At 33.9% G+C, this 15,985-nt stretch overlaps 1 protein-coding gene across 1 annotated transcript in view; it reads right to left on the minus strand.

Moving 5' to 3' along the window:
* The window catches only part of LOC109539124 (head-specific guanylate cyclase), a 156,332-nt gene that overhangs the window by 9,464 nt on the left and 130,883 nt on the right, over positions 1–15,985 (minus strand). Inside the window, exons 11-12 of the mRNA XM_048660853.1 lie at positions 15,772–15,915; positions 2,987–3,141 (exon numbers count right to left, since the gene is read on the minus strand). Of these exons, the coding sequence (XP_048516810.1) occupies positions 2,987–3,141; positions 15,772–15,915 (299 nt within the window). The remainder of the gene's footprint in view (positions 1–2,986; positions 3,142–15,771; positions 15,916–15,985) is intronic.

Raw genomic sequence — 15,985 nt, forward strand, 5'->3', positions numbered from 1 at the left:
GATCACGGAGCACAAACGAAGTTGCAGATTGGGACAAACGGAAAAATCAGCAGTAGCGGAGCACGCACTACTAGACGGCCACCAAATACGCTTCAGCGAAGTGGACATTCTGCACCAATCTGAAAGATACTACCCGAGACTCACCAGAGAGGCCATCGAGATATTTAAACACCAGAACAATTTTAACAGAAAGGAAGAAATTACGGCACTCAATCCAGAATCCTAAATGTAATATTTGAACAAATTCTGTTACTGACTGTAGATTAGAGGTCAAGCGGCACGTGCGTAAAATCGCGAAAGAAAAACGATGGCAATCGTATATTTGGGGAAAAAATATTCGAGAGGGAAACACATATTTATTATCATTCCGAAGCTGAATGGTACATTTAAAATCGGATATGGCCGATAGAGTTAAAAGTGAAGAACGCTTAAAACTTTGTCAGCTTTTTAAGGCTCGGAAGATACGTGCTCTTTCGGATCAGAAACATAGCATCTGTATTGCTATTGCTCAAGTGTAATCTAAAAATCTTACATACATTTTTTATTTAACTTTGATTTGGTATTGAACGGTGAGCAGACATACACTGTAATATACAAGGTGATACAAAATAAGCGTCATAAATTTTAAGGGATTAATGAACTTTACTTGAATAGTACATACGAGCACAATATTCAAACAATAGCCAGTAAACAGTACAAACGGAAGACCCATATGTCGGCGTTCTATTTGAAAAATGCGTGAAATTTGTGAATAAAAGAAAGGAAAAGTGCCTACGTAGAAACCCAAGTTCTGAGATTTTTGTATATCAACTTCATCCGAAAAGATAAAACAATTGCATTAAAAAAGTTTGCCAGCACTTGCCAGGGCGAAAACAGCGAAGATACACAAGTCAATATACCTAGAAAAGGAAATCCACGTCCCTTCATAGAATGCGCTCAAACCACTCATAATCCTTGTACAAATACGCCCTAATGCCGGGTCCAGACCAAGCATACAAAACCGAAACACTCATGCTTCACGAGAAAGTGGCGACAAATCCTATACATTTCGGCCACAGTTTTGTTTTGTTTCCAATTTCGGAGACTTTTGCAGTCCCAAATATGTTGTGTCTGTGTATTTTACGACTAGTTGTCGGCGGAGTGTGGACGGTGTGTGTTGACAATAGTAGGAGACCAAACCACTCTCACTTGAATCCACTCAACGTCGACACAGCATTTATATGCGAATACACCCAACGCCAACACACAACATTCTGAATACATATTAGAACATTCTCAGTATTATCAGACCAAGAAAAAAAAAGGAAATTAAACTTTTGAATGAAAAAGCAAAAAGAGAAATAATTTTTTATGCATGCGTTAATTATTTCTCTTGTATAAATAACTTTTTTCATACAGTAATTATTAAAAATTGTATTAACAATTAACTTGATACAGTAAATATATGAATAGGCTCTAAAATAAATGCCATATACAGTAAATATGGCATTTAAAGACAGTTAATTAAAGGCTGTTAAGTCTAAGACTGTTGATTAAAGCTTCACATACTTCAGGTATTATTACAGATATTGACTGCTTCGATACTTTTCCAAGATACGTTGGGCTGTGGAAGGAATTGCCTGTTGACAGAAATCTTTATGTTATTGCTAACCTTTCGGTTACACTTATAGCATTTCTGTAGTTGGTACGTCTTTTGGGAACTGTAAGACCAACAAGGCATATCAGATTCTCGAAATTTTCGGTGGAAATTTTTAGAAAATTTTTAACGCTTGAACGAATCTCACCACTTAGTCCAGTATCATCCTCACGCAACTGAAGTAACAATTTATTTATGAAATAACTTTCTCGCTTGGTCTCATCCAAAACCGTTTGCGTTTTATTTTTCCAACATTGGATGAAGAGGAGAGAAAGATATGACAACTGACGGCTAGCAATAAAGCTTCATTTTTTAAATTTTCTTTCTGGTGGAATGCCCACATGGTTAAACAACTGATTCGCATCAACTGATTTTTTTTACACATTTATCCTTATGGCGTGGACAGTTTGTATCAATTTTGTGTCTCGTCTGAATGCCTAAAATGTTGCCGCAATGTTGTCTTGTTTTTGTCGGCTTGGTCTGGACCAGGCAAAAGAAATCGCCTCAGTGCTGCATCAAGAGAACATTTTTTCCATGACGAGCTACAAGTTCGAAAAACATCGGTATCAGTGATAAGAACCCTTCAAATTTACTTTTCTGGGCGATATTCTAAATCGGTGAAACCAAATCGATGTTGAAATGAATGTTGAATGACCATGTTGAATATGTACTATTAGTTAATTTTACTAAAATTAAATTTACTAAAAGAGGGAATGTTGAAGCAAACTGATCTGCTGAACGCTGATGTGAAACCGCCAACCGAATCAAGATTCAAATATGTTGAATTCCTACCGTTCAATCGATTAATATGTGTTAAGTGTACTTAAATTGCAAATTTTGTTATATAAAGAATTAGTATGGTTCTTAAATCGATAGGCAATTCATGTAACGACTGTACGTATTTAAAAGCAGGTATTAATGTCACTGTTTTGGGAACTGAAATTGAGATTTTTATCAACTAATGAGAGCAGCCAATTTACAATGCCATCGGGAAGAGAATTCGTTTTAAATTTATTTTAATTTCATATGACATCTTCATTGATTTACGCCTCAAGCAACAGGCATCAATACAATGTTACTGCAAAAAACGATGATGGTCAAAATCAAACGCATCGTTGTCAAACTGAAGTTTACTCCTTCTCAGTTTACTCAGTCTTAGTCCTCTACAATATCTCAATGTAGAGGGAGAGTTACTTTTTGTCCTTTACTCCCTAAATATTCTCCAACAACACTTTCAGAGGAATTCTGAACACTAATTTTGAATCGCCCTGTATGGCAAATAATTCAGAGCATGTATATCCGTTATTAAATGGATTTGAACTTTACACACCTATTAAATATTTTACTTACTCGTGGGTGGTGGGACTTATGTTTATTCGCAAAGGTTCACTTCCCGATTCAAATTTATTCGCAATGGTGACATTGTGACCAAACATGCAATATCGTGGCATTTTAACTCCCACAACTCCTGCCAATACGGAACCGGTATGGAGTCCTATCCGCATCTGTAACAACAAAAACATTGTTTTTATGTCAACATCTAATCTGAAATACTTAGATATAATATTCACATTTGAGGAAATATAATCGTTAGTCCCTAATCAGGAATCACTTTAAAATCACACTATCATTTGAAAATAACTTATATTATATACGATTACCCAGCTTCTCAAATGATTTGAGGGAAAATGATTGAATATAGTGTTGTATATGGTGGCTACATTCGGATTGAGAGAGTACCAGACGGTCTACCAAAAAAAGTGACAGTATGTTGATCTGTAGTATATTTGGTAGGATCCGTTCAGTGTCTTAATACTTATAATACACGCTTAGTCTTGTGTCACCCAGAGCTTTACTAAAGAACGCAACAGATAGCACTAAGGGAAATAATGGGGAAAGAAAAAAATCCATCTCTTGAAATTATTTGAAAATAAATGATTGAAGTTATCACCAAACCAAATAATAGAGCCGTTTAGGTGAAATCTATCATAACTTTCTATTTTCACCCCATTTTGAGTTTTTAAAATCCCTGTATACAATGTCATAATTTTATAGATCACAAATACTCTGTTTAATTATTTTTACACGTAGAATCTTTGTTTAAAAAGTAAATCAGTTTAACAATAAATAATAACGTGATATTTAGTTTAATGGTACATTCTATTTCTTATGCAAACATGCCACACTGTTGACTAAGTATACACGTTCTTCCGAATGAACACGCGAAGCACTAACAAAACAGTCTACTGGTAATTAATCCAACAAATTGTGTTTGTAACTCCTGGTTTTTTGGTTACATTAGATAATTGCTTGATTGCGATCGTTTTGGTTTTTAAATCACAGGAACCTTTTATTTATATTAAACAATCTATCAAAATGTAGTTAAACGACTGATATGCGTCTTTGGTAGCTATTTCTTTCTGTAAAAATTAGCTTTACAATGTTTCTTTGTGGTTTGAAGAAAACATTTTTTTAGTGAAATTTAAATAGTCTGTTCTTATATTCGACAGGATAGGAAGTATAGGGGCACTTATACGAGATAATTTACTACATTCTTCCTTATCGAACCTATTTTTGCATATGGACGTGTAAAACATTAAAAAAAATTTGCATGGAACGTTATCAGCACAAAAAATTAAAAAATAGTCGATATATTTGCGATACCGATGTAAGCTAAAACTAAAACCTAAAACAGGAAAACTTTATAACTGATATATTTTTTGTCTAGTCGATAACCGAATCTCATATTTCATTTCATTTATAGAAATAATTAATAGGTAGATATAAGCAAATCACATATCCAAAAACAGGTATAACTTGTTAGTGTTATTTCAACAATATTTAAGCTAAATTTGTGAATATCTCGGCAATCAAACGAGGGAAAGAGCTACGCTTTCAAATACATTTCTCTGGTAGATTTGAAAAATAATTCCCTGGCTTTCAAATTTCCGAGTCTGAGTTACTGCGAGTAGCTTTACACGCTCAAATTTTAGCAAAGAATGGAGCCATTGTGTTTCCTGGAAGAGGCAAGCAAAAAGCTAAAGACGGCTAAGACAAAAACTACAACAGCGAAAGGAATTTAGTCCTTACGAACATGTAAAAAGCCTGAATTCGCGATTTGGTTTTGGAAGTTTAGTTAATGAGGTTCAGCTGGAATTATTGCCGTTTAATTGGTTGCAAGAAACTGGCATGTTCAAGTTCAACGTTAACTGAAAAAATGCGCTCTAAAATGTAGACTAAATCATGTAGGTTTTCCAGACTGACTTTCAAACTTTGATATAAACTATTTTCCTGGGTTTCAGTCATTTACTTACTCGTGTAGGTAGTTGTTGTTCATTGCAGAACAAAAATAGAAAAAACTTGTTTGTATTTAACTATCAGACTAAAATTTAAATATTAGACTAAAATTATTTTTCAAATTGAAATATTACTAAAAGTGCTGCTCTTGTAATTTTCAGTTAATATGGTTTCAATCATTATGTGTAAATTTATAGAAGCGCAAACATTTTGTCAACATAGTGTAATAGATAACACGATGTAGCTAGTGTATGACATAGTGGTTTATCTTGCTAATATACGATTATTTGATTAAACATAATGCATTAAACACCCCTTTAACGATAAATAGCTATTGTGTGGGTCGGACAATTTATACGTTAGAAATCTATTTAGAACGTGTCAAAAGTTTAAAGTCTAAAATGTAAATTCCGTTTTAAATGAAAGTTTATTTTAATTCCCCGAATTCTGACCATCTTTTCAATCCTATAACAGATCGAAAAGTATGTAGGTATATTGGTGGGACATTAAACAATTAATTCAATCCCATATTCAACGCTATTTCAAACTTTTGAATTTTCCCTTTTTCAATGTAATTATATAGTTATTTCTTTTGATTGGGACCATGTTTTTAAGCATTGATCAAACATACATCGAAACGGTATACAGACTTGTGGCAGCAAAACCGTAAATGATATTCCGCTAAGCAAAATGTGGAACTAAGTGCATACTAACTTGAGTAATCTCAATTAATCTTTGTTAAGTTCCCCCTCAATCTGTCGTTTCCCAGATACTGGTTAGCACAACTAAAAACATTGCTCTTCTTGCCGGGAAATGCAAAACACTCCAGGTGATTTCGACAAAATGCGAAAAAGTATGGTAAGACCGATTATTTAGTTTTATAAATTGAATTMAATCAATTACTCTAAAATCGATTTTCTTCGAAAATAGATTGAGATRCTGAAGTAARGCAAGAATGCGCAATTAACAGAAAAATTAATGCTATTTTAGGATTCGATTCAAATTTAATGTCAAATATACATATAGGGTAGAAGTAATAATTGTTAATAATGTTACTTAACCGATTGAAACCAGAATTCTCTTTAAAAAGGTTGAAAATGCCATGCATCAAAATACAGTGCAAATATCTGTGAAAGAAGAGTGTCTAAATACTAATTAAAGGAAGTAAAAAACAATGAAAGCAGTTCAGTTGATATTACGATAACACAATTGCTTATAATGCAACAATTTTTCTTTTCGAAAGAGAATTAAAAGATGTTTATATTAACTATTTTTATCGTTCTTTGTAAAAAGAATGATGCTATTTTCATCTTTAGCAACTATTTTCCGCACAATATTACCCAAATCAAAATTGCCGAAGACATTTATTGTACCATGACGTTGCAAGAGTACATACTATTTATCAAAGAAAACTTCACCTTTGCTGCTTCCAGTAATCTCAAGAAGGCCCTTTTAATGCATCGCTGAGCAAGCTAAACGCTGGATGCTGTAATCCATCACTCGTGCTATAAAACAGTTCTCAGACAGTATAATGTAAAAGCTCCACAAAATACATTTATATTTCGGTTGTACAGGTATCTGTGACTTGAGTGTGGATTCTCTGCTTCTGTATGTTGATGCTAACTTAGTTTCAGAAAAACTAAAAACTAAAAGAACTCAACCGTATCACTGTGAGCAGTTTACGAGATTGATTTAGACATAATTGGTTTATCAAATTTGAAAAATTTTTGGAAAAAAAATTTGGAAACTCTTTAAAGTTGATTGATAAATATTTAARAGTGACAAGTCAGATTACGCTTTTCAAATTGGATTAGTCTATAAACTATTTGATTTACTAGTCATTTGGCTAGRATTTTAGTTAGCCATTTAATTTGTATATTATACAAATAACTTCAAATTCATAAAAATCAACTTTCAATTAATTATAATCTTAATTCAGAACTATACTTTTTAAAACTAACCCTCTACAGCCATAGCCTAACCAGCTACAGCATTTGGAAAGAAATACATTTTAAAATTATCAATTTATTGTAAAAATCGACGTCAATCTATAGAAAATTTGAAATTAGAACAAGAAATTAAAGAAGCTTAGTCCCAGTTATATTGAAAAATGATAGAATGTTATATATATTTAGTTATTGTATACTACAACTCAGGCAAAAATAACAGGGTTCTAAAGCACGAATTTAACTAAATAACTTCAATATACATCTGCTCAAGTGTGTAACCTGCATATCATATAAAGTCATAAAGTGTAAATATTTCACAATCTTCCCCAATTTTATGTTTAGGCCACTATGTTAAATTTTTTCTTAGGGTTGATATCGGACGATTTATTAGACATTTTCCCTGAGATATGAAGAGTTTAATATTTTAAAATGAAACATTTACCATTGACTTTTTGGACGTAAATAGTAAATCTTGGTACATTCTTAATTTTACATATGTTTCCCATAAGATAAATTTTTCATTACAAATTAAAGTCTGGCGTCAATATTCGCATGCATCATCCACGAGTTTGACAGATGTATTATTTGTTTATACAGTCTCAATAAATATAATTAAATGTTTTTCATAAACGGAAACTTTTTGTGAAGCCCTAGTGTCCCACATACTGGAATAAATTGGCAAAGGCACAAAATCATTAATCGCATTTAACAGGGCCTAACTGGATGAGCGTCGCTTCCACTTTAAACTAACTCTCATAAAATCCAATTAAATTCTACCAATTTCCAACAAAAGTGAATTTGAAATGCTTGACCCTTTACGATAATTTTCAATTAGGGTCGTCCTAATTTCATTTAAAATTAAGGCGCGCATTGAATTGAATTCGCTATTTTTACATTCTTATATTAACTGATTTAAAATATACAGGGTGGATACATTCCTTGCAGGGGGTGATAGTGCAATTAATTTTGGATATATTTCGTTAATAGACCAGCTTCCGAAAACCAATAGTTTCCGATCTACAGGGTGTTAAAGTTTTAATTTAAAACATGTTATTTATTAATATTTCGAAAACCGCATGGACTATTGTAATAAAATTTGACAGGAAATTAAAAATAATACACGTTTTGCGGTAAAAATGTTGTTTCTATCTTTTCCAGTGGCGTGGCTGCAGGCACGTCTGTGGATAATTTTAACTAAAAAAATGTTGCGCCACTGATTGGTCTAAAGGTAAGTAATATTTTTCAAGTTCCTGTTCAATTTGGAAGAGAAAAGGTCTCTTGACTTTTTTGATACGACGTCCCGTTTGCGAGTAAACAAATTAAAATCGATTTATTGCACAGCGTAATCGGGTTTTTATTAAAAAGTTGGCTCTGCACTAGTTTTTGTCACTGATTGACAAAAGTAAAAATTGCCGTCATTTCGAGTGTCTGAGTAACATTAGTTGTCACCTTCCTTTTGTGATTGATGTAATTTCGAGTAAGTTCACATAAGTTGAAAACTTTATTTGGTGAAATGGCTGAGTTTTCCAATGCTGAATACACAAATATTCTTTACATTTATGGACTTTGCGACAGAAATAGTGGCGGCTTCCAAATATCCGTGTCTTTGCAAACACCCATCAAAGGGTCAGTAAGTCAGGAAAAGTCCAAGGTAGGCAAATTCACGTAGTAGGAAACTGTAAGGGAGTACCTTGATCAGCGTTTTCCTAATCGATGGATGGGGAGAGGATGCCCCATATTATGGTCTGCTAGAAGCCTAGATCTAACTCCGTTAGACTTTCACATATGGGTTCGGATGAAAGAGTTGGTTTATGCCGGAGAAATACATACAAGGGACGAATTAATACAGCGCATTACAGATGCCGCGATTACACTTTCGACATACATTTTTGGGCAGGGTAACCCGGACAGAAATAAGAAGGCAGGCACATGCATGCATTAGAGAAGGGGGCTTCATTTAGAGCAAGATCTTAAGTAGTTAAGAATTAATGAATAACATAATTTTTCGTCCGTATCAAAGCAATCTTGGTGCTCATTTCAATACTAAGAATAAGTAAAATTTTAATCAACAGGTAAATTAATCTAATAGGTAACAAACAAATAAAGAAACTCTAAGACTGATGTCAACTGCGGCTAGTAATAATTTTTGTAATAAAATTGATGCAGTTTAACTGCGCAATTTTTGCTGTCTTTATACTAAACCCTACTTAACAACCCGATTAAGCTATGCAATAAAYSGATTTTAATTTGTTTACTCGCAAACGGAACGTCGTAGAAAAAAAGTCCAGAGACCTTTTCTCTTCGAAATTGAACAGGAACTTGACAAATATTATTTATTTTTAGAAAAATCGGTGGCGTACGATTTTTCTATTTAAAATCATCTACAGACCCTGCCTGTGCCCATGCCACTGAAAAATATAGAAACAACATTTTCATCACAAAACGTGTATTGTTCTTAGTTGACTAAGCCTGTCAAATTTAATTATAATATTCCAAGCGGTTTTCCAAATACTAATAAATAATTTTTTTTTATTAAAACTTTAACACCCTGTTGATCGGAAACTAATGGTTTTCGGAACCTGGTCTATTAACAAAATATATCCAAATTTACTTGCACTATCACCCCCTGCAAGAAATGCATGTACTTACCAAACACCCTGTATATGAAAGCTATTCTCAGATAGGTAAATCAGTAAATAGTAAACGAAATAAACATTTCCTAAAACGCTTTGACTCTCTGACTTCTTGAAAACAAGCAAAACATGAATTGCAGGAACGCATATTGCGTGAAAACTGCGTTGTTATAAAATAGTTGTATTTCTGGATCTGTGTGTTCTTTTTTAAATGAAACTATATTTAGTGCTTTTGTTCTACTGGCTGCTTCATACAACACGTTTTAAAAGGCCATATAAGAAGCTGACTATATAATTTAGGCCTACGTTAAATCATGCAACAAAATAGCAACCATAATGTTGCTGAACAAAGACAATTGCCGACTGCAATGCGGTTTTAAGCAGCAAAAAGTGATTCACGTTTGAAAGCTTCCCACTATACACAAAAACGTCAAAGGAATGCGTGTTTTGCAGTAAACAAGAACCGTGACCGATCCATAGCAATATTGCGAATTAACATGAGATTGAAACAGGGCTGTAAGGTAATGAAAACCATTTAGCAGTGCTTATAGTCCGCAAAAAATTCATGAAAACTAGGAGACGCATCAGGATATTTTATCATTTTGTTTATCCGTGAAATTGCAGCCTTCAAAATCTGAACGAACACCTGCTGTGGTGGAAGAGCATGCACTTAAAGGGAAACATGCAGACAATAAACAACAGCAAATAGCTACCCCGATTTGTGTCAGCGTCTGGCATTACAAAGAATTCGTCTAATAAAGTGTGCGTTGCTGCAAATGCTTTTATTGTTACAAATACAATGTTGGGCAAAATATTAAACTCAATTCAATTGATTTTTACTGCATTGATTTTTTTAAGCATTAATGCAATTATTTGTTTGCCAAGAATTAACATATTGAGTGCTTTAAAAATTCACTTTCGTATTTTATGCACTTGACTCCTTGCTAACGCCGTACTCGCTATTCGAGTTAGACGATTGATTTATGCCTGTCCAAGCAATCTTGGTGTTGAATAATATTGTAACTTTTGAGTTTCCAGTTTTTGTTGCAACTGAATTGTCTTATAAGTTTATTTTCTTGTTTAACTCAAAATATAGTTCGATAAGAGTCGAAAATTTCACAAATAGGAGGCGAGTATGTGTCTGCCTAAACTCTAAGTGCAAAGTAATTGCACATAAAAACTTTGTACATGGCGCAATCGTGTTGAGCAGTCAGTTAAAGTGAATGAATATTTTCCTGGATTACCCCTCTATTATCTGGGCTAAACAGAAAGTTTAGTTCATAGAAAAGCATAATTTTTCCGCGAATATAATGCTTTACTATTTGAACGTAGCAGATTAGAACCTTGCGTTTTACAGAAATAATGGAATCAGAGACTATTCGCCAAAGAGTAATTACGAATTGTCAACTACTTAGAAGATATTGAGCAAACAGGACAATAAATACACCGCAGAAACATTGTCGAATCTAAACCTTAGTGCAGCAAGATACCAAAACATTAGTCATTTGTGGTCACTGGCTTACATAAAGCTGTGGAAAAATATATCCAATGTATAGGGAACAGCAACGCAACAATTTGAAACAAGGAAATGTTTAACACAAAAACTGTGCATTACTGGTCAACACAGAGCCACTGGTCTTCTGTAATTCAGAAAACGGACAAAGGCAATTTAACATCAACCTTTATTGTGCCTTAATCATTAAGAAAATACATTTAAAGCAAGATGCCAAATGGGTTTGCTCATTATTTTCGAGATGTCCGAGAGACAATAAATTGGCTATTTCGCGAAATATTTTGATAGGGTTGAGGTTCAAAAGGTCCCCGAATCTCAACCCAATAGATTTTTTGCTCTGGGGCAACTTAAAAATGCTGTATATGTATAAATTCCGAACGCATAATGATGAAGGGGTTTTTGTTCGCATTTGCAAAGCCTTCTAGAACTTCAAACATTACCACATGTTTTCTTATTTTTCATTCTTAATTTTAAGCCAATTGCCTGTTCAGTTATCATTCACTTGCGTGAGCCTGACGCTCCGTCGTTTCCTGGGGCGCCCAACGACTCTCCGTCCCAATAGGAACTTGGTCCCAATGGCCACTTAAGCCGACTATTCTTATAAAATGTTCTTTAAACTTCGACTATTCTTTATTATTCTTCTTTATTGCTCTTCGACTATTCTTTAAAAATTAGTAATTTTTGCTATTATCAGCATGATTAACTATAGAAGAAAGCCACAGCAGGAACGAACATTCAGTCATTTGATACTTGGTCAGAAGTCATAAGAATTGAGTCACAGGTAGTCTTCAGTCTAAAGATATACGGTCTAAGAGCCATAAGTCATAGTTAAGGTTGGGTTACAAGTAAAACATATTCTTCTTCTTCTTCCTGTCTGCCTGTTCAATTATCGTTCACTTGCGCGAGGTTGTCGCTCCATCGTTTCCTGGGGCGCCCAACGTCTCTTCGCCCCAAAGGGAACTTGTCGCGAGCGATTCTCACAAGTCTGCGGTGGTCCATCCTGCTTATGTGCTCATTCCATTCCTTCTTCCTGCTTGCTACCCATTCACTGATGTTCTTGACATTACAGGCTGTTCTGATATCCGCGCTTTTCTCTCTCTCCAGCAGTGTCTTTCCGGTGATTCTACGGAGGATTTTCATCTCAACTGTCTCTAGGAGTCTTTTGGTTTTCTCTGTTTCTGGCCTGGTTTCTACAGTATATGTCATCACCGGCCTTATGACGGTTTTGTAGATCCTCGATTTAGTGTCCGTTCCCATAATCTTATTGCACCATATTGAATTCAGACAGCCAGCTGTTCTAATTGCTTTTGTTGTTTGATCTCTCACCTTTGCCTGAATATCCCCAAAGCCGAAAGTTCCACGCCAAGGTAGTTAAATTTTATTTTCTACTCGATTACTCTACCGTCAAGTTCTAGTTTGCATCTTAGAGGGGTTTTTGATGTTGTTAAGCACTTTGTCCACTTTGGTCGGTGATGTTTCCATATTTTGAGACTGAGACTGAATAAGTGTAATAACCTTCATAAGTCATCTTCACTTTCTGCAATGAGAGGGGCATCGTCAGCATAACACACTATTTCGATTTCTGCATCCCCTGTTTTGTAGGTATCCCTGTTTTTTTGTTAAACGTGTGGTTAAAATCTTCGTGTACGATTTGTACATCTAAAAATTACACATACATGTAGAGGTGACTTAACAGGCGGATCGGTCTATAATTTTCAAGACCTGTATTATCCCCTTTTTTATGTAAGATAATAATTTGTACGTTTTCCCACTAAGATGGTGTTACCCCTTCGAGTAGACATTTGATAGATATGACCTTGGGGGCTTTAATAATTCTTCGTGCACCATCTTTTATGATTTCTATTACTAAACCGTCTTCGCCTCGTCTGGTGCTTTATTATTTTCCATGCTCTTGAAAACTGCCATTATTTCTGCTTTATCTATCGCAGGGATTTTGGGGTTTAACTCGTTGTTTGGTGTTGAGTATATTTGTTTGTAAAAAGTTTAGATAGTCGTTATTATGTCTCTTTTATTTGTCATTATGTCCCCATTTTTGTTTTTGTGTACATTCGTTTTCCAGATCACGTTTTTCTTTCTTAGAACTTTGAGTAATCTGTTTTCAGTGTTTTCTTTATTTCCCCATTTCCTTGGCAATTTCTTGGTTGATATTTCTGTACTCTGCAGTAGTTTGCTCTGTCACTTCTCTTCTCTGTTTCATTATTGTCTTTGTTTCTTCATTTCGTTTTTGCCCCTAGTTTTGACTTTGAGTTATTTCCATTTGCTGCATTCATACTGGCTGTAAAATTTTTGTGCATTTTGTCCACTGTAATGTGATCGTTTATCTTTAAGAACTTATTCAGTTGTTCGTAGTACTCAGTTATGTTTTTGGGAGTCATCTACTTCTTGAAATTTGTATTTCAGATCCTGTTGATTCTTTTCTTTCTTATGTTCATTTTCATCTTGCTTTTACGATTCGATGATCGCTTCCTGTCGAGAATCTATTGAGTACATCTATGTCACTGACAATATTCCTCCTGTTGCTGCATACGAAGTACATGTTTTATATAATTGTTATTATATTATACTGGTTCTATAATTTCACACCTACCAGCCCATAAAAGCAGATTAAAGGGCGCATGCAAGTCGTTAAATTAATTCACGTACTTCAAGCGACTGAAGACAAATGTGCGTCACACTAATTTGATGGTAGACCTTACAATTTGTAGAAGTGGTTAAGATTAGTTAACGACGAAACGGTAATGACTTCAGGTTACCTCAAACGCGGCTTTCAGTTAATTTGTAGGAGTAGTAGTAGTTTGGGCTTTTGGGGTTACATAATTACATTTGAAGATACGCTGAATATACAGGATGATTTACATCACCACTTTTACATTTTAAGTGAGTTTGGTTTACTTTCTAAAGCGACCTTATCGGTTCCGCTTAAAACAGCTTCATATTTATAGTTAGAACGCAACATAGCTCGTTTGTTTATTAAAATACAAATGAGCTTTTCACATATCGATCAAAATTTCAAAAAATTTATAAACTTTGCAAAATTATAACTTTCTGACAAGGCTTTCTAGTTTGTTATTTTATAGTTTCGAATAAACAAGTAATAATTTTACCATTATTCTTTAGTAATTTCGTCGTCGTGTAGTCGATTTAAATATATTTGCAATGCATTTGATAAAGTCCAAAAAGTAATACCATTCTAGAAATTAAAATTTGTTGGCTTTTCCGCGTATGACACTGAAAGTAGAGAATTCAATGCAACATAAATTGTAATAATATTTTGGAATTAACACGAGATAACGAGGAGTTCTTTTATGACGTGACTAATTATGGATACCTACTAAATTTGCCGATTACTTACATTTACGTGAATAGATATGGAATAGTGTTAGATTCTGAAAATAACATAACTGAAATAATATTTCTATCATCTTATGCCAAGCAAGTTAATGTATACTGTTTATAAATTGAAATTGTTGAGAATAATTAGTTAAAAAATTTGCACTTATAATCAAATCAGCTAGAGCACAAATTTGATGAGTTCTGGAGCATTTGCCTTACCATGTTTGGACGTGTTCAAGAAGTGTTGCTGGAAAAAGGAAGCGCCATTGTCTGGTTTGCCTTGTAAGGCAAAGAAAATTCAGTATGGTCCAGTTGAGCAGATTACTGTTCCATTTTATTCGTAGTAGAAGTTGTTCTTCAGTTATTCTAGTTTTTTTTGGGGTTTTTGTATTGACTCTTTTGCCTTTTTATGTCAGCGAACGGAAGTGTTTTGTCCTTTGAATAGTTTATATTCTTACGTTCGTGTTTTCTTACGTTACGTGCGTGGTTTGGAAATTTTTGTTTTTGGGCCAGTCTCATTGCKATATGTATAGTTCTGTTCCCGTACGTCTACAAATATTTTTTGCAAAACTGTATTGAAGAAATTAGATTGAAACAATTCTGGAAAATTTGTCAAATAACGTACATAGTTGGTCAAACTTTTGTTACTAAATTTTTGCACAATCTCCTGCATAAAACCAGATCTTTAATTAATTTTATTAAATGTATTTTTTATTATATTCATTTAAATTAAGAAAAAATATTAAATTTTATACTGTATACTAATGCACATGATATCTATGTAACAAAATTTGACAAAATAATGACAGATTTGCACAACATACTCAATACGCTACTTTATGCTTTAAATATATTCTTTCGGTGAACCAACTGATTAAGTGCGCGCATGATAAAGACAGGACGTAAATCCAATAATATTTACTACTTTTGAAACTAGGGAAATCAAGGCAACATTTGGAATACATAAGTAGCTAAAGCAGCGGCTACAGAATACCAAATTTCTTCAACTTCGTTGAAATATTCTGGATAATAAACACAGCTATAAAAACGTTCTACACGGAAGTCCCAGTTGCAAAAGGAGCAGAAAGGATTTTGGTTTTCTTTTCAAGTTTATAGGCCAATTATTGTTTCTAAGGTGTAGAGAAACAAAATGAAAATAACAGTGAGCCAACATTAGAAGTTCACACAACATATTCCAAATTTGCAAAAAAAATGCGGTTATTTTAATATTAAAATCAATTATCTTTTTGCAGCCATTTATATGATACTAAAAATCAATAATTTTAAATATCGACAATAAGACGGTTTTCAAATGTAACCAAATGTCCGTAATTGCACCCGAAAAAGTTTCTAAAAACATACATGCAGAAACACTGGTAAAACACATACCCTGATTGGCTGTCCATCGTGAGTTTGATGGAAGGAACATGTCTCGATCATCCTCATTGCCATCCATGCAATTTGTTGAGCGTGTGTTTTGGTATCTTTGTGCAGTCCTCCTGCTACACAGTAAGCATCTCCTATTGTTTCTACCTAAACATGATTAAGGACATTGTTCTCACACTTTGTCTTAACATATGTTTAATTCGATACAATTTGTAAA

Source organism: Dendroctonus ponderosae, unplaced genomic scaffold (genome assembly GCF_020466585.1).
Source record: "Dendroctonus ponderosae isolate FM_Combo_2020 unplaced genomic scaffold, Dpon_F_20191213v2 Dpon_F_20191213_1, whole genome shotgun sequence".
Taxonomy (NCBI): domain Eukaryota; kingdom Metazoa; phylum Arthropoda; class Insecta; order Coleoptera; family Curculionidae; genus Dendroctonus; species Dendroctonus ponderosae.